At 47.8% G+C, this 25,096-nt stretch overlaps 1 protein-coding gene and 1 long non-coding RNA gene across 15 annotated transcripts in view; one reads left to right on the top strand and one right to left on the bottom strand.

Moving 5' to 3' along the window:
- The window catches only part of LOC102935841 (KAT8 regulatory NSL complex subunit 1), a 141,979-nt gene extending 138,181 nt beyond the window's left edge, over nt 1-3,798 (top strand). For 11 of the 13 annotated variants that reach the window (XM_037891363.1, XM_037891367.2, XM_037891364.1 and 8 more), the window contains one exon: nt 1,318-3,798. In XM_037891363.1, the coding sequence (XP_037747291.1) occupies nt 1,318-1,599 (282 nt within the window). In that variant the 3' untranslated portion in view covers nt 1,600-3,798. The remainder of the gene's footprint in view (nt 1-1,317) is intronic. The other 2 variants (XM_043541778.1, XM_037891360.2) reach the window with 2 other exon arrangements.
- The window catches only part of LOC119565445, a 46,751-nt gene that overhangs the window by 18,116 nt on the left and 3,539 nt on the right, over nt 1-25,096 (bottom strand). For both annotated transcript variants that reach the window (XR_005224146.2, XR_005224147.2), the window contains one exon: nt 18,794-18,931. This is a non-coding gene — a long non-coding RNA (uncharacterized LOC119565445). The remainder of the gene's footprint in view (nt 1-18,793; nt 18,932-25,096) is intronic.

Raw genomic sequence — 25,096 nt, 5'->3', positions numbered from 1 at the left:
TAAATGTGAGTGTTGAAGCATACTCCAGTACATATGTCCCTTTGTAACACAGCAGTCTGCATGTTCTGCTACCTAAAATAAACCTTAACTTAGTGCTAAATTAAGATGTTTTTTAACACACAAGATCAGAGTTAGTTTGTGATCCAGTGTCACTGAATTGGCTCAGTTTAAGTGTCTCCAGAGTTATGTTGGTCAAGGGATTGGGAATGGAATAAAGAGCTATCCCACCTTTAAGCCACCAGTTTAAATCCATTCTACATCATAATGACTGAAACCTAAGTGACTTGTCCTGTTTGACAAAATTAAGTGGCTTTTGTGAAATGATTGGCCCTGCAGCCCATTCTCATTGGGCAGGTATCCTCCCCACAAGCCACTTCATCGATTCTCCACCCTTGTTAGCAGTTTCTGTAGAAAGATCAAGGACTGAGTGCACAGGTGCCGACTTTTCCTTTTCCCTGGGGGTGCTTAGCCCCCACTTTGCCCTGGGACTCCGCCCCTTCCCCCAAGTCCCTGCCTTTGCTCTGCCTCTTCTTGCCCTTGCTCCAAAGCCCTATCCTTGCTCTGCCCACTCCCCCAGGGCTCACCCTCACTCCACCTCTTCCCGCCCCCACTCCACCCCCCCCCTGAGGCCCTCACCCACCTTCCTGCTCTCTACCCTCCCCCAAATCCCTCCCCATGCCTCCAAACAGCTGTTTGGTGGCTGCGCTGCCCTCATCAGCTGTTTGGCAGTGGTGGGGAACAGCTGTAGCCGGTAGGAGCTGAGCACCCACTATTTTTTTTTTTTCCCTGTGGGTGCTCCAGGGCTGGAGCACCCATGGAGCTGGCGTCTCTGACTGAGTGTACCATAGGGACTGAACTCCCCTCTCACCCTTAGAGATGATCCTTCCAGATCAGGCATTTGAGATTGAAGAATCTCATTGCTGCTTGCTGCGCCAGACCTGTTCTGAGTACAGGCACTAACTTCACTTTTTAAATGTCTTTTGAAGTCACTGGGGTTGTGGAAGAACTTCCTCAAAGATCAGGGAGGTAAGGAGCCAGGAGGGTAGTAGTCTTGATCCCAACAGAATAATGATTAGCTGGGACTAAGAATATAAATGCAGGCTCACATATCACAGTTCTATGCTGCATAACTTCTATTGCTCATCAAAACTGTCTCCATTACTTCAGCACCCTGTTCCAGAGAGAAGAGCTTGAGGTTTAAATTGAAGCGTGAGGTCTCTTTGGGGATGTAGGGTGGAATGAATATTGTCATGTCCTACAGCTGGCTAACTCTGGGTTTTCTGTACCAATCCTTCCCCCCACCCCCGTCCCCCACAGAGTGTACAACCTTGGGAACCGCGTACATTTCCCCTTTCAGACCCAGCATACCAAGCTCTTCTGGAACAGCCAAGTGAAGATGGATGCAAGCAGTCAGGAGACTTTCAACAGTGGGACTCTAGCAACAAGCAGGGTATCAGGACTAACAGTATAGACTCTGGCATATCTAATTCCAGGGAGCCACGTGTTTCAGATATGGACCTGCAAACAGAGGGCAACAGAAGCTTGGAGGTGTTCACAGACCAGCAATGCTTCCCAGGAAGGCTGTTCAACAACAGATGAACACCTGATTTATGTGATGTGTTATGTTCGGCACATACTTTATTTCAGAATCAAAAGCTTGGCTGATGAGCTGGTTCAGAGGAGCACTGGCAGTGAATGGTGCTGCCATGCATGAGACCTAGGTTCAGCAGCAGATTTTGGGCTCCCATGTCCCCAGATTGGGAAGGGTTGGGCACACTGCAGAAATAAGGTGCTGGATCTCTGAGAGGACCGTGCTGTCCAGAAAAAAAAACTTCTGGTTTACTCTGGAGAAAAGGGATCAGTTGCCCTGCTGGCAAGAAGGTTAGGTGCTGCAACAGTTGCAGCAGCCCAGGATAATGCAGAGAGAGATGGTGGGTTAAAAAAAAAAAAGAAAGAAAGAAAGAAAATCAAACAGAGAGAGAGAGGAAACCAAATTGGCTGTTCTAACTTTAATTGTTTGATATTCAAACATCTGTATCTTGAAAGGGTGCCCCCTGGCTGCACATCCAGTCTTCAGTCGCTTTTTGTCTAGTGTATCATGGTGGAGCAGGAATAGGAACCGCTTTCCAAGAGATCAACTGATAAACATCTGAAAAGGTATGGGGAAGTCTAACAGTGCTGCATGGCTTTTATTTTTAAATGCAGCTATGAAAGCAAATCCTTTCTTGAGAGTATGTGAAAAGCAGGTTCCCTTGGCCTTGCACAAATGACGTTTGTATCAACTGCCTTCAAATAAACTACAAATCATTTTCATGCTGTGGATGTTTTCATTTATTTAGTGTATATTCTCACTGTAATGAAACTGACAGGATGGATGGAGATCAATCTCTAACTTGTTCAGAGCTTTTTCCCAATTGTTCTCTATCATGGATCTTAGCAGGCAAGCCCCTGTAAAGCAAAACTACTGGGGAAAGAAAATACCATAGATTCACTGTACAATGGGGGCACAGCTCCCAACTATCAGAGGGTAGGAAGGGTGTTGAGCCATTTTTGGGGAGCCCTTCTGGAAAATGATGGGTCAGAAAGCTGCCCTTCCAGAACATGTACTTTTTAATACCAACATTTAGAAAGGGGGCTTGAAAATGTGTTACGGTAACACTGTGGTAACATGTTCAACTTTGTTTGACATGCATCTTACTTTTTACTTTCCCACTTCGAATCTCTGCCCTTTGCAGATGGTATGTTTACATCCCAGGACTAATGGAACTAAACATTTAGCCCACTTTTTTTAATGAACCAGTTTGATAAATAGCTTACTCATTGTGCTGCCATTGTAAATTGTCTATAAGGATAGTATTTCTAAGTTATTCCTGGATAGCTGGACATCATTGCTCTTCTGAGTTTCCAGTGGTGTCCTTTCAGGTATTCTCTCCTCTCCTGAGCTGGGACATGCAGGAGGAAATAGGAATATAGGAAAGCAATGATCAAAACAGGGATTGTATGTATGTACAATGGGACCCAAATCCTGATTAGGGCCTCTGAATGGTTCTGTAATAAAAGTATTAAATAAAATAGCAGTCAAATAGAAGGGCTACCATACTGAAATTTTGGAGGGTAAACTTGGATGAGTAAACAGTAACCTGTTTAAAAGGCAGTGCTACCACTTATCAGCTGCACCAAGCATAACTGGCTTTGCATTTAACAATGCAGTTGTATCCTATCCCACATCTAGTGTGCAGTTCATTGAGATCTGATGGAGTCTCCATAGCTGCTGTAATGGGCTATAAGTGGCAGTAACTCACTTTGTTCCAGAAAAGCAGCAGAGTGAAATATAAAGGCAATGAGAAGAGGGATGGCTAAGGAAGCCTCTGGGGAAACACTGTCACATTTAAACCCAATTCCCCTTTCACACGTTTTGTCCCCTTCTTTTGGGTAATTTGAAAATGAGAAATGTGAAATTCCAAGAAACCTACAATCCATCCTGTCCGATTCATATATTTTTCATAAGTTGATTATAAGCAATAAGCACAGAAACATTTAAGAGTTCTCCCACAGACTGTCATCTTTTGTGTAATTGCTCTATATGTACTTTTCTCCCTGTCTCTGGCATTTTTATTTTTGTGTTATTTTGAGTGGATGGATGTTCTGTGGATGAAGAAACATGTTAGCAAACTAACTCTGGGACCGTTTAAAGGGGCAAAATCTGTTTGGAAAGATGTTTCACAATAATGACTTCAAAGCACATCTGACTAAATGCTATGGTTATGAAAGCAAAATAAAACTTGAGGTTTCTAGCAATCTATTGGCCAAGTCTTGCTTTTTTTCCTGCAAATGTATGCATTCCCCTTTGTTCTCTTAATATTATGGTATCTGATTACCTGATCCTACACAGCCATTGTGAGCAGACAATCTGAGTTAAGAATGACTTCCTTTGTCAAATAGAGGAAGGTCCCTAGTTGCTCTGCCCTGTCTGGGATTAACTAGATGGTAGCAATGAAGACAACTACTTTGTGTCACGTTCCTGCCCTATTGATCAAAATAAGGGACACTCTTTTAGTATGAGAATAGCATACTTGGATGGCTGGTGCAATCAAGAGAGAGAGGTTTTTTTTAGGGACTCCTAGTCAAAAAGTGGACAGGAGGGAGAAGACTTTTCCTTTTTATGGTGACCTTGGTAGAGGAGAAATGCTCTTGTTCGTTGTTAGTGATTGCTAAAATCAAACTCTACACACACCTATGTATACTGTCATTTGGCCATTTTATATGTGTAGCTGGTTAGACTCAAACTTCCTCTAGACCAGCGGTTCTCAAACTTTAGCAACCCGAGGACCCGCATTTTGATTTAAAATTTTTCACAGATCCCCAAGCTGGCTTCTAATTTTCCCCAGGGGTGCTCAGCCCCAAGCCCCGCCCCTACCTCACCCATTCTCCCAAGGTCCTACCCCTGCTCCACCCCTTTCCGTCCCCTCCCCAGAGCGTGCCCCGTTCCCGCTCCTCCTCCTCCTTCCCAGTGCCTCCTGCACTCTGCTAATAAGCTGTTCCACGGCATACAGGAGGCACTGGGAGGGAGGGTGGAGGAGTTGTTCAGTGGGACCAATGGCCCCGTTGACTCATGGACCCTCTGAAGGACCCCAGTTTAATAACCACTGGTCTAGACCATTAGAAACAGATGGTTGGACCATATGTCATAGGAAAGGTCATTTCTGCTAAATGGCAAAAGATTCAGATTTAGCCTGTGACCTAATGTCATGAAGTGATAATCTCCGTACAGGTTATACACACGATTCCAAGTTACTAGATTTCAGTTAAGGTCTGTATCACTGAGCAGGAAGGAATTCCCACCACTTAGAGATGGATCCACAGTGAGATTTTGTGAGGAATGAGTTCTGACCATTTCCCCTTCCTTAGCCTATAGTACCTATGTGACCTTTATTAATAATTATAAAGCCATAAGGGACCATTGCAATTATCAAGTCTGATCACCTGTATAACACAAACCATAGGACTTCTCTGAATTAATTGCTGTTTGAACTAGAGTAGATCTTTGTTAGAAAAGCATCCAACCTTGATTTTATCAATTTCCAGAGATGGAGAATCCGCCATCACCCTTGATAAACTGTTCCAAAGGTTAATTTAACTCTCACAGTTAAAACATTTCCACCTTATTTCTAATCTGAACTTGTCTGGATTCAATTTCCATCCACTGGATCTTGTTATATCTTTGCTAAATGGAAGAGCCCTTTATTATCAAATTTCTCTTTCCCCTGTAGGTACTCATAGGTTGAGATCAAGTCACCCCTTAAACATTTTTATAAGATAAATAGACTCAAGCTCCTTGAGCCTAACACTATAAGGTATGTGTTCTAATCCTTTACTCATATTCATGGCTCTTCTCTGAACTGTCTCCAATTTATCAACATCCTTCTTGAATGGTGCACACCAGAACGAGACATAGTATTCCAGAAGCAGTCACACTTTTGCCAAAAACAGGTAATAGAAACTCCCTACTCCTACTCAATGTTTCTCTGAAATTCCAAGGATCACATTACGCCTTTTGGCTACAAGGTTGCACTAGGACCTCATGTTTAGCTGATTACCCCAAGTTCTTTTCAGAGTCACTGCTTCCCAGGGTAGACTTCCCGGGCTGTAAGTTTGTCCTACATTCTTTCTTCCCAGATGTATATGTTTATATTTGACCATACTAAAATGCATGTTGTTTGCTCCCCCATCTTACCAAGTGATCCAAATCAGTCTGTATGAATAACCAGTCCTCTTCATTATCACTCTCTCAATCTTTGTGTCATCTGCACATTTTATCAGTAATGATTGTTTTCTTCCAGGTCATTGATAAATAGCATAGAGCCAAAACCTGATTCCTGCAGGATCCTATTAGAAAAACACCTGCTTCATGATTCCCTATTTACAATTACATTTTGAGACCTATCAGTCAATTGCATCCGTTTAATGTGTGCCGTGTTGATTCTATATAGTTCTAGTTTCTCAGTCAAAATGTTCTGTAGTACCGAGTCAAATGACTTACAACAGTCTAAATATACTACATTAACACTGTTACCTTTTCACCCAAACTTGTAATCTCATCAAAAAGATAGTTAGTTTGACAGGATCTACTTTCTATAAAGCCATGTTGTCTGGTATTAATTATATTACCCTTTTATTTTTTTAGTTTTTAGATGGATTATTGGCCCCACACTATTTAACATTTTTATGAATGGCCTAGAAGAAAACAAAATCATTACTGATAAAACTAATTAGGTTTACCCCATTCCCCAATTTCTGTATCATCTCCAAATTTTTAAGACAGAACTTTATGAATGGGGTTCTTTGACATGGTTGCTTGTGGTAGCATGGGACTGGACTCCATGACCCAGGAGGTTCAGTCTAGTCCTTTGTTCCTATATATCAGCCATTCATTTTTTTACTTTCTTCCAGTCTCTGGAACTTCCCCCATGTTCAAAGACTTTTTTCAAAATCAATGTTATGGTCCAGCTCTTTAAAAACTCTCAGATGCAAGTTGAGTGGACCTTGCTGATTTTAAAAATGTCTAACTTTAGCACCTGCTGTTTAACATCCTCATATGAGTTATGGAATAGAAAGTGTTTCATCATGTGATATGATTACATAATCTGGATTTTCCCCAATATGGAACATATATTTAACACCTCTGCCTTTTCTGCGTTATTAACAATTCCACCATTCCCATCTAGTAATGATCCAATACCATTAAGATTCTTTTTGTTCCTAAAATACCCATCCTCCTTATTGACCTTAACTCACTGGCTACAGATTTCTCCTCTTGCTTCCCTTATCAATTTTCTACATTTCTTAAATTCTGATTTATATATTTGTGTGTGTGTGTGTATTAATAGCTGCTTTCACTTCACCATGGCTGATTCCTAATAATTGTTATTGGTCAAGAACCAGTGGCAGGTCTAATCACATCAGGCTGCTACTGGCGAAAAATCAGCATGGAATTCAGTCCCTCCATGCCAGAAGGAGGGGCTGATAAGCAGGGAGACTGCTGACTGGGTTGCAGGAGACTGAATCCTATTCTCCCCTTAGTAATTCATATGATGGAAAATAATGTTCACGTGGTAAAGAACCTTCTTCGAGTGCTTGCTTATGTTGATTCCAGTTAGGCATGTGCGCACATAGTTCACAGTCGGAAAGTTTTTCCCCTAGCAGCACCCATTGGGTGGGCTGTGGAGCCCCCTAGAGTTCCATGGCGCTCAATATATGACCCTGCCTACCCAGCGCCTCCTCAGTTCCTTCTTACCACCTGTGACAGTCGTTGGAACTGAGGTGGCTTGCTTTCGCAAGTGCTCCGCTAGTTCTTCTATAGCTCAGTGTATATAGTTTTCATAGTTTCACAGTTTTAATAATTTATAGCTTACAGTTACTTAAGTCTTAGTGTATAGCAGTTTGGGGGGGGGGTCCCCACCCCAACTTTCCTGTTTCCCCTTGGGACTCGAGCATGCCTCGATCCCAAGGATTTAAACCCTGCAAGTCTTGCCACAAGCCCCTGCCAATGGGCGACCTCCATGACTCTTGCTTCAAGTGTCTAGGGGAAGTACACCAGACAGACCGGTGCCAGATTTGCAATGGGTTCCGTCCCAGAACTAAAAAGGAGCAGGACTTTCGTTTAAAACAGCTCCTCATGGAGGCAGCTCTGAAACCTCAGCCCACCTCGGCATAGCAGGATCTGGTGCCAAGTTCTTCTGTGCGGAGCGCTCTGTCCTCCGTAAGAGAAGCGGTGCCGAGGAAGGACTATGGGCACAGTGATCCTCAGCACCGTTGCTCCCAGGCACCGAAGCCGGTGGAGACTGCACGGCACCAGTCTCACTCTCTGGTTCTATAGCAGCGGCACCAGAAGGAAACAGGACAGGGACCAACCCCCTACACTGAAGTCTGCCGCCCTAGAAGTCACCACTGGGGTGCGTCCTACAGAGCAGCACTCAGCGCCAAAGGTTCAGGAGCCGGCACCGTCTACTTTGGCCCCGCAAGGGGGGATCGTTGAGTCCGGTGCTCTTAAGACTCTCCGAGCCAGGTGGTGGGGGATGTGGACCTGCCATCCACCCTGGACACCTTCGAGGCCATGAGGGACTTAATCGCCATGACGGCACCATGGTTCCTGACCACTTGAGAAAAGCCTCCAGCACTGCAGTGCGCGGCACCATCTTGAGGCAAGCCCACGTAGTTGATGCCACGTTCAGCACATCTCCACGGCACCGGTCCCCGGCTCTGGGAAGAAGACCCCACCACGGGGAGTCCCGCTGCCACTCTAGCTCGCAGTGCAAGTCAGGACTCGTGGCGCCATTCCCAGTCTCAGCACTGCTCCCCCGCTGAGGAACTGGTCCCCAACATGGCAGAGGTCCCGCTCCCGGCACCGCTCATCACAGCACCACTTGATGTCTCAACGCCAGTCCATTTCACGGCACCGCTCCAGATCGCGGCACTGCTCTCCAGCCCAGCTCCGCTCTGCACCGCCTTCGCCTTCATGGTCCCAGTCTTCGTCTTTGGACTCTGAAGAGGAGTCCCGGCACTCCAAACGGAGTCGGCACAGGTCAGGCCAGAGGCGGCCAGATGTGGGTGCAGGGCCATGGCCTGCACAGTGGCCATTCTGGACCCCTTGGGCATACCATCAGGCCCAGGGCGCCCCATCCAAGGGCTCCCATGGTGTCCAAGCTGTGGGTGCCGGCAGCATCAGCCAGTTGCCCCGCCCCTGAGGGTGCCAAGGTGACACTGGCCACCCTACCTCCCCCGGAGCCAACCTCCACTACCACAGTGGAGGTGGGGCAATCGGACCCAGCGGTTCAGGAGAGCCATCAGGACCCTTTACCCCCACTGGCATCCTCCTCATCCTCCCCAGTAGCAGGGACTTCCACCTCAGAGCAGCCCCCCATAGACAACTGCGCCCACCAGGACCTGCTGCGCAGAGTGGCGCGCAACATGGGTCTGCAGGCCGAGGAGGTGGTAGAGCCCATGTTGAACATCTTGGTCCCGGAAGGCCCATCAGGGGAGGCTCTACTCCTCATTATACAGAGAGCAACACCGGGAACTGTTCTTGGCATTCATCAACCTAACCAAGGCCTTTGACTCTATCCATCGTGATGCCCTATGGAGGGTGCTGGGTAGGTTTGGCTGTCCACAGAAATTCATTTCCATCATCAGACTACTCCATAATGGGATGACTGCCACCTGTGCAGTGGTTCAGATACCACACCATTCGCACTGTTGTCAAGCAGGGCTGTGTCATTGCTCTATTCTATTCTCTATTCACCTTAGAATCATAGAATATCAGGGTTGGAAGGGACCTCAGGAGGTCATCTAGTCCAAACCCCTGCTCAAAGCAGGACCAATCCCCAATTAAATCATCCCAGCCAGGGCTTTGTCAAGCCTGACCTTAAAAACTTCTAAGAAAGGAGATTCCACCACCTCCCTAGGTAACGCATTCCAGTGTTTCACCACCCTCCTAGTGAAAAAGTTTTTCCTAATATCCAACCTAAATCTCCCTCACTGCAACTTGAGACCATTACTCCTTGTTCTGTCATCTGCTACACTGAGAACAGTCTAGAGCCATCCTCTTTGGAACCCCCTTTCAGGTACTTGAAAGCAGCTATCAAATCCCCCCTCATTCTTCTTCCGCAGACTAAAAAATCCCAGTTCCCTCAGCCTCTCCTCATAAGTCATGTGTTCCAATCCCCTAACCATTTTTGTTGCCCTCCGCTGGACATTTTCCAATTTTTTCACATCCTTCTTGTAGTGTGGGGCCCAAAACTGGACACAGTACTCCAGATGAGGCCTCACCAGTGTCAAATAGAGGGGAACGATCACGTCCCTCGATCAGCTGGCAATGCCCCTTCTTATACATCCCAAAATGCCATTGGCCTTCTTCAGTGTCAAGGGCACACTGTTGACTCATATCCAGCTTCTCGTCCACTGTAACCCCTAGGTCCTTTTCTGCAGAACTACTGCCGAGCCATTCGGTCCCTAGTCTGCAGCGGTGCATTGGATTCTTCCGTCTTAAGTGCAGGACTCTGCACTTGTCCTTGTTGAACCTCATCAGATTTCTTTTGGCCCAATCCTCCAATTTGTCTAGGTCCCTCTGTATCCTATCCCTACCCTCCAGCGTATCTACCTCTCCTCCCAGTTTAGTGTCATCTGCAAACTTGCTGAGGGTGCAATCCACACTATCTCCAGATCATTTATGAAGATATTGAACAAAACTGGCCCCGGGACCGACCCCTGGGGCACTCCACTTGATACCGGCTGCCAACTAGACAAGGAGCCATTGATCACTACCCGTTGAGCCCGACAATCTAGCCAGCTCTCTATCCACCTTATAGTCCATTCATCCAGCCCATACTTCTTTAACTTGCTGGCAAGAATACTGTGGGAGACAGTGTCAAAAGCTTTGCTAAAGTCAAGGAACAACACGTCCACTGCTTTCCCTTCATTCACAGAACCAGTTATCTCGTCATAGAAGGCAATTAGATTAGTCAGGCATGACTTGCCCTTGGTGAATCCATGCTGACTGTTCCTGATCACTTTCCTCTCCTCTAAGTGCTTCAGAATTGATTCCTTGAGGACCTGCTCCATGATTTTTCCAGGGAGTGAGGTGAGGCTGACTGGCCTGTAATTCCCAGGATCCTCCTTCTTCCCTTTTTTAAAGATGGGCACTACATTAGCCTTTTTCCAGTCCGGGACTTCCCCCGATCGCCATGAGTTTTCAAAGATAATGGCCAATGGCTCTGCAATCACATCTGCCAACTCTTTTAGCACTCTCGGATGCAATGCATCCAGCCCCATGGACTAGTGCATGTCCAGCTTTTCTAAATAGTCCCGAACCACTTCTTTCTCCACAGAGGGCTAGTCACCTCCTCCCCATGCTGTGCTGCCCAGTGTAGCAGTCTAGGAGCTGACCTTGTTCGTGAAGACAGAGGCAAAAAAAGCATTGAGTACATTAGCTTTTTCCACATCCTCTGTCACTAGGTTGCCTCCCTCATTCAGTAAGGGGCCCACACTTTCCTCGACTTTCTTCTTGTTGCTAACATACCTGGAGAAACCCTTCTTGTTACTCTTAACAGCTCTTGCTAGCTGCAACTCCAGGTGTGATTTGGCCTTCCTGATTTCACTCCTGCATGCCCGAGCAATATTTTTATACTCATTCCTGGTCATTTGTCCAATCTTCCACTTGTTGTAAGCTTCTTTTTTGTGTTTAAGATCCGCAAGGATTTCACTGTTAAGCCAAGCTGGTCACCTGCCATATTTACTATTCTTTCTACACATCGGTATGGTTTGTCCCTGTAACCTCAATAAGGATTCTTTAAAATACAGCCAGTTCTCCTGGACTCCTTTCCCCCTCATGTTATTCTCCCAGGGGATCTTGCCCAACAGTTCCCTGAGGAAGTCAAAGTCTGCTTTTCTGAAGTCCAGGGTCCGTATTCTGCTGCTTTCCTTTCTTCCTTGTGTCAGGATCCTGAACTCTACCATCTCATGGTCACTGCCTCCCAGGTTCCCATCCACTTTAGCTTCCCCTACTAATTCTTCCCAGTTTGTGAGCAGCAGGTCAAGAAGAGCTCTGCCCCTAGTTGATTCCTCCAGCACTTGCACCAGGAAATTTTCCCCTACATTTTCCAAAAATTTCCTGGATTGTCTGTGCACTGCTGTATTGCTCTCCCAGCAGATATCAGGGTGATTGAAGTCTCCCATGAGAACCAGCGCGTGCGATCTAGTAACTTCTGCGAGTTGCCGGAAGAAAGCCTCGTCCCCCTCATCACCCTGGTCCGGTGGTCTATAGTAGACTCCCACCACGACATAACCCTTGTTGCTCACACTTCTAAACTTAATCCAGAGACTTGCTGTGATCCTGATTCTCATTCACAACCGCCTTCCTGATGGAATCGGGATTGAGTATCGTATGGATGGCCAACTCCTCAATCTTTGACATCTCCAAACAAAATCTAAGATCACAAGAATTGGCGTCACTGACCTTCAGTATGCAGATAACTGTCATTCTTGCACACACAGAGGCTGATCTGCAAAGCACCCTAAATCTTTTTGCAGATGCCTATCACAGCCTGGGTGTCTCCCTCAACATTGGGAAAATCAAGGTACTCTACCAGCCCTCACTTGCACAAACTACTCTTTGTACTCCACAAATCACCATCAGTGGAGAACCCCTGGAAAATGTGGACCATTTCCGTACCTTGGCAGCCACCTCTCCCTAACAGCCAGCATTGACACAGAAATTGAACACAGGATCTGCTGTGCCAGCACATCTTTTGGAAGACTACTCAAACAAGTATTCAATGATAGGGATCTACAAACGGATACTAAGATCTTGGTTTACAAGTCAGTTGTCATCCCCACCCTTCTCTATGGGCGTGAGACATCTCAAGGGACTGAAGTGGTTCCAGCAGCGCTACCTCAGGAGGATTCTCAGGATCAGCTGGGAAGACCGACGCACTAACATCAGTATTCTCTCTGCAGCCAACATCAGCAGTATAGAAGCGCAGGTCATGAAATACAAACTCCGCTGGACTGGCCACTATGTACATATGCCTGACACTCGCCTCCAGAAGCAAGTACTCTTCTCCCAGTTAAGTCAGGGAAGAATGGCTTGCAGAAGGCAGCGGAGGCGTTTCAAAGACATACTGAAAGTACATCTTAAAAAGGGAGGCATCAACCCAACAAAGTGGGAGGACTTAGCACAGAACAGAACGCAGTGGCACCACATCATACACCAAGCCACACCTCACTTTGAGGAGAACGGATGTGCTCATGAGACAGAGAAGCGACAATGGGGAAAGAAAGGGCACAACACTCCAGCCAAAAACTATGTGTCCTCCAAGATTACATCTGTCACTTCTGTGGGAAAATCTGCAGGGCAAGAATTGGGCTCCTCAGCCACTTAAAAACTCACCAATGAACCCCCTTGGAAGACATCATCCTCACATCGAGGGATAGCTGAAGAAGATGACCCCTCTGTAAAACCATCCAGGCCAACACAAGGACCCTATGGCAGACCCCGGCCTCCATCCCTCCCACAGGAAAGGGTGTGGAGAGGAAATACTTCGTCCCATCTAAGGGTTATGCATACCTCTACACCAACCCACAGCCCTGCTCGTTGGTGGTGGCTATGGTGAACAAACGAGAGAGGCAGGGGCAGCAGGGTCCTACCCCCAAATCAAAGGAGTCCATGCGGCTGGACCTTTTGGGATGCAAGGTCTACTCTACCAGGGGTTTGAAACTCAGGATTGCCAACCACCAGGTAATCCCGAGCAGGTACAGCTTCAACTCCTGGAACTCCATGCTAAAATTCAGGGTTCTGGTACCTGCAGAGTCCAGGGAGGAGTTTGGGGCTATTGTTGAGGCGGGCAAGGCAGTGGTACGGATCTCGCTACAGGCCTCACTGGATGCTGCAGACGTGGTGGCGTACACCCTGTCCTCTGACATCACCATGAGGCATAGCTCATGGCTCCAGGCCTCGGGGCTGCCAACCAAGGTGCAACAGACCCTCCAGGACCTGCCATTTGATGGGGTGGGCCTGTTTGCAGAGCAAACAGACTCCAGGCTGCATAGCCTTAAGACTCTAGGGCTACACTGAAGTCGTTAGGGGTGCATACCCCGGCCACTCAGCAGAAACACTTTAAACCTCAGCCCTCACAGTGCCCCTACCAGCCAGGCCCTAGACAGGACTACTCTATGAAGCATGGTAGGAACGGCAGGCGCAAGACGTCCCAGCCCTCATCTAACTGGGGCCAAGGCGTGCACTTCCTCAGGCTCTAAGCAGGCTTTTTGAAGGTGTGCCCAGGGACGACATACCAGCCACTGGACCGGATCCTCGCCCCTGCTTCCTGAATCATTTATCCCACTTCTACCATGCTTGGTCCCAAATAACAACGGACCACTGGGTTCTTTGCACAGTAGAAGTGGGATATTCTCTCCAATTCTGCTCCTCCCCCCCTTCCCTGACCCTCTTCAGGGACGCTTCTCACGAGCATCTCCTTGCACAAGCAGTGCAGACTCTCCTCGCTGCAGGGGCAGTGGAGGAGGTTCCTCAGGAGCTAAGGGGCAAGGGATTCTACTCCTATTATTTCCTAATTCCCAAAGCCAAGGGGGAAGGGGGGGTCTCAGATCCATTCTAGACCTGTGAGGACTCAACGGATTGATGAGAAATTTGAAGTTCTGCATGGTCTCCAGGTACGCTGCCCTCGACCTCAAGGATGCATACTTCCACATAGCCATACGCCCTGTTCACGGACGGTTCCTCAGGTTTGTGGTCAACCACAACCATTATCAATTCACAGTCCTTCCCTTCAGCCTGTCAACAGCCCCCTCCCAAGTATTCACCAAGTGCATGTTGATTGTAGCAGTCTTCCTCTGTCGAAGGCAGGTGCAGGTATACCCGTACCTCTACGACTGGCTGCTTCGGGGGCGCTCCAGGGATCAGGTAGATGCGCAGATCCACTTTGTGAGATCCACCTTTGACTGGCTGGGCCTTCTCCTTAACAAGAGCAAGTTTTAAACTCAAAGGATAGTTTATCGGGGCAGTGCTGGACGGGGGTCAGGCCAGGGCGTTCCTGCCGGAGGCCTTCTTCCAAGCAATGTTGGAGATCATAAAAGGCTTCAGACGGTACCCCACCACCACAGCACGGGGCTGCCTGAGGCGTCTCGGTCATATGGCGTCTTGCACATATATGGTTCAGCACGCCAGGATGCGTCTCAGACCTCTCCAAGCTTGGCTCACGTAAGCTTATCACCCAGGGCGTGACAGTCTGGACTTAGTGGTCAGCCTTCCGGTGCAGGTCCTCCAGTCCCTCGGCTGGTGGCTCAACCTGCAAGACGTGTGCAAGGGAGTCCCTTTCCACAGGCCCCAGCCCTCCCTGTCCCTGGTAACGGACGTGTCAGCACTGGGGTGGAGCGTGCACCTGGGGGACCTTCAGATGCAGGGTGTCTGGTCCCAGGACAAGCTCTTGCTCTACATCAACATCAAGGATTTGAGGGCTGTATGGCTAGCGTGCCAAACCTTCCAGGCTCACCTGTAGGGTCAGTCCGTGGGAGTCATGATGGACAACACAACTGCAATGCTTTATATAAACAAGCAGGGCGGGGCCCCTTCCTCTCCCCTATGTCGGGAAGCCCTCCAGCTGTGGGAGCTCTGCATAGCCCACTCCATTCACCTGGAGGCGATGTACCTCTCAGGTTCACAGAACAAGCTGGCGGACTACCTCAGCAGATCCTTCCACAACCACGAGTGGTCCATCCGGACAGATGTCATTCACACCATTTCCCGTTTCACAACCAGGACATTTTCCTGCCTGTTTTTTACCCTAAACCTCATGCAAGCAGCTGGGAACAAAGACTCCACTCACTGGACGTTCAACAGGTGCTTGCATTTTACATCAAGCGCACGGAGCTGTTCCGAAAGTCGAACCAGCTGTTCGTGGCGGTGGCAGACCGTATGGAAGGTCTTCCGGTCCCGTTGCAGAGGATCTCATTGTGGATCAACTCCTGCATCCGCACCTCCTACGAACTGGCCAACATTCCAGCCCTGGCACTCTCAGTGCATTCCACAAGGGCGCAGGCCTCCTCGATGGTGTTCCTGGCCCAGGTGCCAATTCAACAGATCTGCAGGGCGGCAACGTCGTCCTCGGTGCACACTTTCGACGCTCACTGTGCCATTACCTAGCACACTAGAGATGGCACAGTTTTCGGCAGAGCAGCGATCCAGTCTGAGATTCCATAAGTCCGACCCCACTTCTGAGGTAAGGCTTGGGAGTCACCTAACTGGAACTGACATGAGCAAGCACTCGAAGAAGAAAAAACGGTTACTCACCTTCTCGTAACTGTTGCTCTTTGAGATGTGTTGCTCATGTCCATTCCAAACCCACCTGCCTTCCCCTCTGTTGGAGTAGCTGGCAAGAAGAAACTGAGGAGGTGTCGGGTCAGCAGGGTCATACATTGAGTGCCACAGTGGCACCACTCCAGGGGGCTCCACAGCCGACCCGATGGGTGCTGCTGGGGAAAAACTTTCCGATGAAACTGCACGCAGCGCACACACACACCTAACTGGAATCGACATGAGCAACACATCTCAAAGAACAACAGTTATAAGAAGGTGAGTAACTTTTTTTCTCCAGACTGCCCTTAATGGGAATAGCTGGGTAATGATGGTGGTTTGAAGATGAAACATGGTCATCCAAAGACAATCACTACTCAGACTATCTCAGTACTTACCCTGTGAAAACAGACCTTGTACTACAGCTAAACTCATTAACTTGAAGGGATGATGAGTTGAGACTCAACTTCGCTTTTTAAACCTTATAGCTGTGACAGTTAACATGTCCTCCAATGCAGTGCACTAAGGAAGTGGAGAGTAAACCATTTCACAGCTTTTCCTCACCACTCAGCATGCAGACTCCCTCTTTTCTTCTAATCTCCCCTAAGCTAAGGCCCTTTCCACAAAAATCACCCAACCTCCCCACAACATTTTATTCCCTATGCTAGTTCCAGGACAGTTTTCTCCTAGGTAACCCGCAGAATTCACTTACATCGCCTCCATAAATCCCTGCTGTTACTAGTAATGAGAGGTCGCCTCAGGAGCTACAGGGCAGAATCAGTGAGGGTTTCTGGAAGCAGGGTGGATTTGGGGGTTGTTCCTGGCAAGGATCCCTACTTGGTCCCTCTTTCCACCACTTCAGGAAACCCTCATCTCCCACACAAGTATCTCCCTCTGTAAATCTGCCATTTGCTAAGCAGTACAGACCAGTGGTCTAACTTTCAGAAGGGCAGAGCACCCACAAATCCAATTTGTCAATGGAAGATGCAGGTGTTCAATACTTCTGAAAATGACCTAATTGACCTAGTAATGACCTAATTCTAATTCTATTCTATCTAAATTATGAGATCACCTTGGCCTAAACAAACCATATTTCTATAGCTACTATAACTGTAAAGAGAGAATCTGAAAGTAGTTGCAAGAATAAAATGGGACAAAACTAGCCTGTGGGACTCTAGCTCTAGAATTAAATGTATTTAGGATAGCAGTGTAATTGCTGACAGTGTTTTGTTTTGTTTTTTTATTGTTTTCCTTACTCCTATTTGAACACTTGCTGTGAATGTAGTTTGGCCTGTGTGCTTGTGCACTACATGCTCTAAGAATTTGCTAATCATAGAATATGATTAATACCACATTTTGCTTCCTGACAGGATGACAGAAACTTTATTGTTGTTTTTTAAAAAGGCAGGTATATCTGGTTGGACAGGGAGCCTAAACTGATGCAAAAAATTTGACAGTTCACATAAGGATGTGGGTAGTGGCATGAACAGCCATTACTCAGACATTGGTGCGAATCCCAATCTATGGAAAAGAACACTAATATGGTAGCATCAACCTGCTATCTTGAACACAAGAGAATGATTATGAATACTCTTGCACTATTCACTTAACTCAGTTTAGTAGCATGGTTCCAACAAAGTTATCTGAAAAAATCTCTGCTTTAGTGACATCTAGTGGTCAGAAGTATCCATGCCTATCAGGCTTACGCTTTGTCTACATGCAAATTTGCATCTATTTCATTAAACAGTTTAGTTTAGGTGGTACAATTCCCTGTGTGGACACTCTCTATTTCTGAGTGGCTTATTTGGTTTAGTTTAAACCTGTTCCTAATTGATTTCTGCTAAACCAAAATAATCCTGATGTAAATTGAAATAAGAGGGATTGCCCCTGTTTAAGTTCACACCTTTAGGCCTGGGCTACGCTGGCCGGGGGCGGGGGGGTTCGAACTAAGATTCGCGTAGCTGAAGTCGAAGTATCTTAGTTTGAGTTACCTGGCTGTCCTCACAGCGGCGAGTCGACAGTGGCGGCTCCCCCATCGACTCCGCTTACTCCTCCTGCCGAGGTGGAGTACAGGCGTCGATTCGGGGATCGATTTATCGCATCTAGACGAGATGCAATAAATCGATCCCCAATAGATTGATCACTACCCAGGGAGCCAGCGGATAGTGAAGATGTACCCTTAGTTAGGCTTGGTCGATGCTACACAGTTAGGTTGACCTAAGCTGCCTTAGGTTGACCTAACTATGTCAGTGTCTACACTACAACCTTGCTCCCGCCAATGTGATCTACTGTACCTCCATGAGAGGTGCAGGGCTTATGTCAGTGTAGTTAGAAGCCAGACATTGGCTTTGGGCTGTCTTGTCAATTTCACGGCTCTGCTGGCACTGTGAAATTGACAAGAAAGTCAGCTCCCCAGCTGGGCTGCTTCTGGGTCTCTGCTCTAAGCTGGGCTTCTGGCTTGGGTGGCCACCCATGATCCCTGCTTCCCCCCCGGAGCATGACAGCCAACTGGACTCCAGGTGTGGATCTCCCTGCCGGAGGCAAGAAACCCCAGGCAGCTGCCCCTTCCCTGGCTGGGAGCTGTGCAGAGCTAAGAGCCCTGGCACCCAGTCCCCCACATAGCCCCCTCTTCAGTTGGTGGAAGCACTCCTGGTGAAGATGCACACCACCGACAGGAGGAGGATACTGTGGACATCAGCCACCGCAGTCATAACAGTGCAGACATGCCCTTAGACTGATATATTGGTGTAGACAAACCTTTAGTAGACAGCACCCAGCTGACTATGGTGAGGTGGTCTGTCTGAAAGGCAGTGGCAATTAGCTTTAGGTTCAATTTCCATTGTGTTTGTGAATGTAACTTCGCACACACACACAGTTCACGGTCTATAAGCTATGTTATTCAGCAACCATTAAAACTGAATATCTACTTACCATCCAAAGCAATGCAGCCAGTTTATTCTCACGTGTACAAAGAGCAGGTTTCCAAATGAGCTTCAGACTGTCTTCACACTGAATAAAAGGTCTTGAAGCATTTTATAAAGGTGGTGGCTGTCATTCTAACTTCTCACACTGGGGATAATGAGAGAGAGGAAACAGAAGTTAAGAACCAAATTTTCAAGTGTCCCCTATTTTTGGATGCCCAACTGGACAGTGAGGCCTGAATTTCAGAGGTGCTGAACACCTACAGCTTGTATTGAGTTGGAACAGCAGTTACACAGCTTTTCTGAAAATTGGGCCTTGGTGGGGTCTAATGCTGGGCACCCAAAAGTAGTGAACTTTTTTTTTTAATAAAAGACATGCTTTTGTCAAGGAGTCTTGCAGGTGTGAACAGAATATATGTCTCCTAGCTCCGAGTCCTCTTTTCTAACCACTAAGTTCTCTCCAGTGCTCAGCCAAAGTAACTGAGCTTGATGGTAAGGATTGCTATGGGTGGCGGGGGGGCGGAAGAAGGATTCTTCCCTCATCCATATCCAGACTGTGAAGCAAGTGTAGAAGCTGAGATACTCCATAGCAGTATGCTATCCTAGTGGCCTGAGTAGCCTCTGACCTTGTGTGAGTTTACGGTTCCCACCACTCATGGGAGTGAGGAGAACCACCAAATGCAGTATAATGTAGTAGATGATCTTCTGCCTCCTCAACTACCCTTGCAAATAGTAATGTAAGGGTGACCTCTTAAGACCTGGCGTAACCTACCCCTGCACAGCAAAACCATATAATTCCAGAATCCCCTTCATATCTGCAAATGAAAGGGCAGAATTGGCTCTTTTGATGTATGTATTAGGACTGGGGAAAATAAAGCAACACCCTTTAATTAGTTCAGCGCTGATACTCTAATCCCATGTTGCCAGTTCTTGTGATTTTATTGTAAGCTTGGCAATATTTGATTTCCTTAAAACCCCAGCTTCTGAAGTCAAGTAATTACATGAGAATCTCAGATTTCATTTTAAAAAGAAAATAAAAGTTTGTGGAGAAGACATGAGCTGAGTGAATCCTAAAGGCTCAGAAACCAGAAGGAAGAATTTTTTTTTAATCTTATGATTTCTTGGGACCTGATTTATAATTCTCAAATGCTTAAGGTTAGCATTAATACAAATATCATGAAGGAAGCTGTAGTGGGGCAGCTGCCCCACTCCTGGAGAACAGGGATTGAAAGCAGCCAAGCTAGGCTGATTGGGAAAGCAGCCACAGCTCTGGCCGGCTCACTTAGGGCCCAGCTGGCCCTGATCAGCGGGCTGGGGGCCAGGAGCTGAAGGAGTCTCACTCTAGCCCTGGAGTGGGAAGGGCTATAGCTGCCTGAGAGGAAGGTACCTGAACTGGAGCAGTGCTGGGGAATAGGGCAAGGGAGCTCCAGCCTGGTAAAACCCCAGGCTACAGGCCTTGTTGAAGGCCTATCAAAGGTACTAGGGCTGCAGAGATACAGCTAGACAAAGGCAGCAGGTCCCACCCCCTTGCCAATGATGAGTGGCCATTACAGACTGCAGTCTGCCCCAGTGAGCGGGGACTAGATGATGACTGGCAGCACCTACTGAGGCAAGGTGGGTTTAGAGGGTTGGGGGTTCCCCTGGGAGGGGAAACCCAGAGTAAGGGGGTACTGCTGGGGGCCAAACCCCGAGGTAAAGAGGCACCTGGGTCCAGGAGGGACATGGGGCCAGCAGCAGACGAGACACCAGCCTGCAGAGGGCACTCCATATGCTGGAAAAGAGCTAATTCCCAGATGACCAGCAGGAGGCACCACACCAGTGAGTCTTCACTTCGCTACAGAAGCCCAAAGGGGTACTCCCCAGCTGCCAATGGGGATTTCAATGTCATAGTTAACCATCTCTTGTGACCAATCCAAATAGACCAGAAGAGATCAATTTGCCTATACTCTCTAAAGCAAAATTTAGTTCAGGCTGGGACTAGCTTTGTTGTCATGAGAAAAACTGCAGACAATCTTGGAAAATGCCCTGTAGCAAAACCAGAACAGCATTTTCAGTTCATCAAGATTACAAAGCTCTAAGATGTCACATCAAACATCTTCTCTCATTACCCACCAACGGAAACATGAAATACTTAGCACTTTTACAGCATTTTCCTTTTTCAAAGCACCATGCAACCCTACTTCAACCTCTCTTAGAAAACTAACCTTAGCAGCAAAGAACTCTCTCATGATCTGAAAAGGCCAAGAGTCTCATACTTTTAAGTGAATAGAAATATATCAGACCCTTTGCTCAATGCTTGTGGTGAAGAAAATCACCTTCTGATGAAAGTTCCTCAGTTAATTCTATTTCTCCTGGGAGCTTCCACAAGGTATCATTGTTGTCCATAAATGTCACCATGGATGGGGAGGATTGCTCCCTGCCCCTACTCTTTGGCCCTGGCCCTTTCCCAGCTCCCCGTGTCCCTCCTCACCCCTCCAGCCGCCAAGAGATTCCCCTGCCCACTGCTCGCCTCACCACCCCGCTTGCTCACTCCCTCACCCGCCAGCCACTCGCTTCCTCATCCCTCCACTCGCCTCGCTTCCCTACCAGATACCCCCCCACCCACCTCCTCACCAGATCCCCCTGCCTGCCCATCGCTCATCTCCTCACTCTCCTGCCAACCCCCCCACCCATCTCCTCACCCCACCAGACCACCTACCTGCCCATCGCTAGCCTCCTCAGCCCTCCACCCAACTCCTCAGACCCTCGCCAGACCACCCCCACCTGCCCGCCTCCTCCAGACCCCCTGCAACCCCCTCCCCCACCATCCCGCTTCCTCACCCCCACCAGACCTTCTCACTCGCCTCCTCACTTCTCCACCAGGCCTCCCTCCTTCTTCAGCCCACCACTCACCTCCTCACTTCTCCACCAGACCCCCCCGCCCGCTTCCTCACTTCCCTGCCAGACCCTACCACGAGACCCCCTCCCTGCCCACCTCCTCACACCTCTCCAGATTCTCCCACCCACTGTGAGATCCTCCTGCTAGCCCCCTCCAGGACTTCCACAGAGGGGAGGGATGGAGAGGAGGAAGACTCACCAGGCAGCAGCAGCAGGTAGTGGGGGCCTTGGGGAAGGGGCGAAGCAGGGAGGGGAAGAGGCATGGCCACCTTGGCCCAGTGGCGAGTGGCTTAGCCTCCCCTGGCCTATTATACCTGCCACCTATGCCACCTATGTGCTTAGGCAGCCACAGCAGAGGAAATAGCATGTGCTGGAGACAAAAGTCTCTTCCCCTCTGCTAGTATTCGAACAGCAGGATACAGTAGAACCTCAGATTTACAAACACCTCTGGAATGGAGGTTGTTCGTAACTCTGAAATGTCCGTAACTGAGCAAAACTTTATGGTTGTTCTTCCTAAAGTTTACAACTGAACATTGACTTAATACAGCTTTGAAACTTCTATGCAGAAGAAAAATGCTGCTTTTAACCATCTTAATTTAAATGAAACAAGAACAGTTTCCTTACATTGTCAAATCTTTCCTTTTAAACTTTCCCTTTATTTTTTTCAGTGGTTCACATTTAACACAGTACCGTACGGTAACTCCTCACTTAAAGTCGTCCCAGTTAACATTGTTTCGTTATTAAGTTGCTGTTCTATTAGAGAACACACTTGTTTAAGGCTGGGCAATGTTCTAAGGTTGTTTGGCTCACCCCGCTCCACCCGCCCAGCATTCCAGCCAGGGCTTGGGACTCAGGGGCTTACCCCACTCCGCCCAACTGGCATTCCAGCTGGGGAGCGAGCAAGCCCCCGCCCCGAGCGCCAGGCGCGTAGAGTGGGGCAAGTCCCCTTGCCCCAACCCCGCTACGCCCCTGCCTCAATCAAGCTTCACAATCATCACTGGTGAGTACAGCATTAAATTGTTTAAAACTTATACTGTATATGTATATAATGTCTTTTGTCTAGTGAAAAAATTTCCCTGGACCCTAACCCCCCCATTTACATTAATTCTTTTTGGGGAAATTGGATTCGCTTAACATTGTTTTGCTTAAAGTAGCATTTTTCAGGAACATAATTACAATGTTAAGTGAGGAGTTACTGTACTGTATTTGCTTTTTTTGGTATGTACTGCTACCTGATTGGGTAATTCCAGTTCCAAATGAGGTGTGTGGTCGACCGGTCAGTTCGTAACTCTTGTGTTCATAACTCTGAGGTTCTACTGTACTTCATGCAAGGATTAAGAGACAGGCTGTTCGAATCAGAAGCTTCACTGGCAACTGGGAGCCTGTCATAGACTTTACCTCTAGAGCACCCCCCTTTGGGGTAGGTACAGGTGCTGCTTCTCCCCTCACCAGCTTCCTCTGGAGCAGGGCATGAAAAGAATTGCCTATTTCTAGCTACCAGTATCAGGGAGACAATTCTCTCCTCCCCCAGGTTAACAATAGTCCAAGGGAATAAGGTAAGGTGGAGTAGTGAGTCTTACAGCCCGGTTTAGGTTCATCCTACTCTCCTTGCAAAGCAACTGGTCAACAGCCCCTAAGCTAGGGCTGGGTTCTCTAGGCTTTTATGAGGCTAATGGGCCCATGCTGAGCTTCCTGGGCTCTGAATTAAAGAAAGTAAGGGGAATCCTTCTACTTGTCCAGAAGGCCATCAGCAGCCATATGGTGGGTTCAGAAAGCTCTGTGTCCCAGTTCTACTTCCTTCTGAGGTGCACCTCCCACTGAGCTTGAATCTGTGTTTTTTGGGTTTTTTTAAAGTCCTTCTCCAGGTTCAGCAAGCCTCCTAGGTGCTTTGGGTTGCAGCTGATTGTGCCCAGAGGATCTCATTAACCCCTTCCTGAGGGGGTGGGAACTTCTCCCATCACAGAACTGTTCTAGTTGTTTTATTATTATACTAATTTCTATAGCATTGATACCTAGGACATTGATTCTAGAGACACTAATTACAAAGATAAGTACACAAAACAAAGTTACTCAGTGCTAAATAAATCATATGGGTTTCATATTGTGTCCTGAAGTTCAGCAGCTATGAGCTCTGATACTCCTGGGGGAATTCTGCACCACTGCACAATGCAGAATTTTGCAAAAATTAATGTTGTGCGCGTAGAATTTCCTCCCCCTCCCCCCCCCACCCCCCAGAAATGGGCTGCAGAGATGCTGGCTGCCACTAGGGGCCGCTGGACCCAGCAGAGTCCAGTTCACAAATAGAAGACAAGGCCTAGGAGAGGGGAGGGAACTGGAGGGTTCCCAGCCGCTGCAGTTCCCAGCACACTTTGAAGGAAGGAGGCAGCAGCTTCAGGCTGTTCCTCCCTCTGAATCCCAGAACTCTGGAGGGCAGAGGGTGTGAGTGTCGGGGCCATGGCTGGCATCTCGGGGGGGGGGGGGGGTGGAGATGTAAGTGTCTGGGATGGGGGGGCTGCAGCTAGGTTCTGGAGAGGAGGTGGTGAGAGTGTCTGGACTGGGGGAGGCCTGTGGCTGGGCTCTGGGGCAGAGGGGGTGAGAGTGTCTGGCCCCCCGACTCGGTTCTGACAGGGAGGGGCAGAGAAACAGGAACTGGGTTGTCGTAGGGATTTCTTTAGCTCTCTGCTCCTGGGGGAATGTTTGTGTGTCTATACTGTTACAGACATAGTTGCTGACAGGTATTTTGAAATAAAATTACCAAAATAATTGAAACTAGTATGACTGCATAGTGTTATTTTGACAAATAAAATTTGCAGAATTTTAAAATATTGTGTGCAGAATTTTTAATTTTTGGCACAGAATTCCCCCAGACTGTTATGGAGAACTAGTTCCACATACAAGGAGCCTGTCACTAAGTAAGACCTGCCCTCAATGGGGAGGCAAACTCTGCCACAAGAATAGTTGGAGAGGTTAATGGAGTTTTTGCTGTTTTTATGTTCCCATATACTGGGCCAGATCTGCCCTCTGTGCAAATTAGAGCAGCATCTGTTGTTGCAGCTGGGAAGAGCAGGAGTGAAGATGAACTCTGGCCTTTTTTCCCCACTGATGGTGGTTGGGGGTAGGGAGGTGCATAGAACTGCTGTGCTGGTTTGATATCACCAGTGGATTCCTCTCTATGGTAGGAAAATTAGCAGGTAGCTGGTTAAGGTGAAATTACAGCCCCATTGAGCAGTGCAAAGGCCCATATCACAAGAGAATTGGGCCAGAGTGTTCAAATGGGGAGGATCCAGAAACGAGAGCTTCAGCAGCCTATAGATGAGAAACATCTTTCAGGGAACTGGATCCCAGATCATTCATGGCTTTATAGCATAATGGACACCTTGACTGACATCAGAAACAAATGGAGAATCAAGTATAGAATTGACCACCCACATTATGT

This window comes from Chelonia mydas, chromosome 2, assembly GCF_015237465.2.
Source record: "Chelonia mydas isolate rCheMyd1 chromosome 2, rCheMyd1.pri.v2, whole genome shotgun sequence".
In the NCBI taxonomy this organism is placed as follows: Eukaryota; Metazoa; Chordata; order Testudines; family Cheloniidae; genus Chelonia; species Chelonia mydas.
This window is presented reverse-complemented; position numbering and strand designations above follow the sequence as displayed.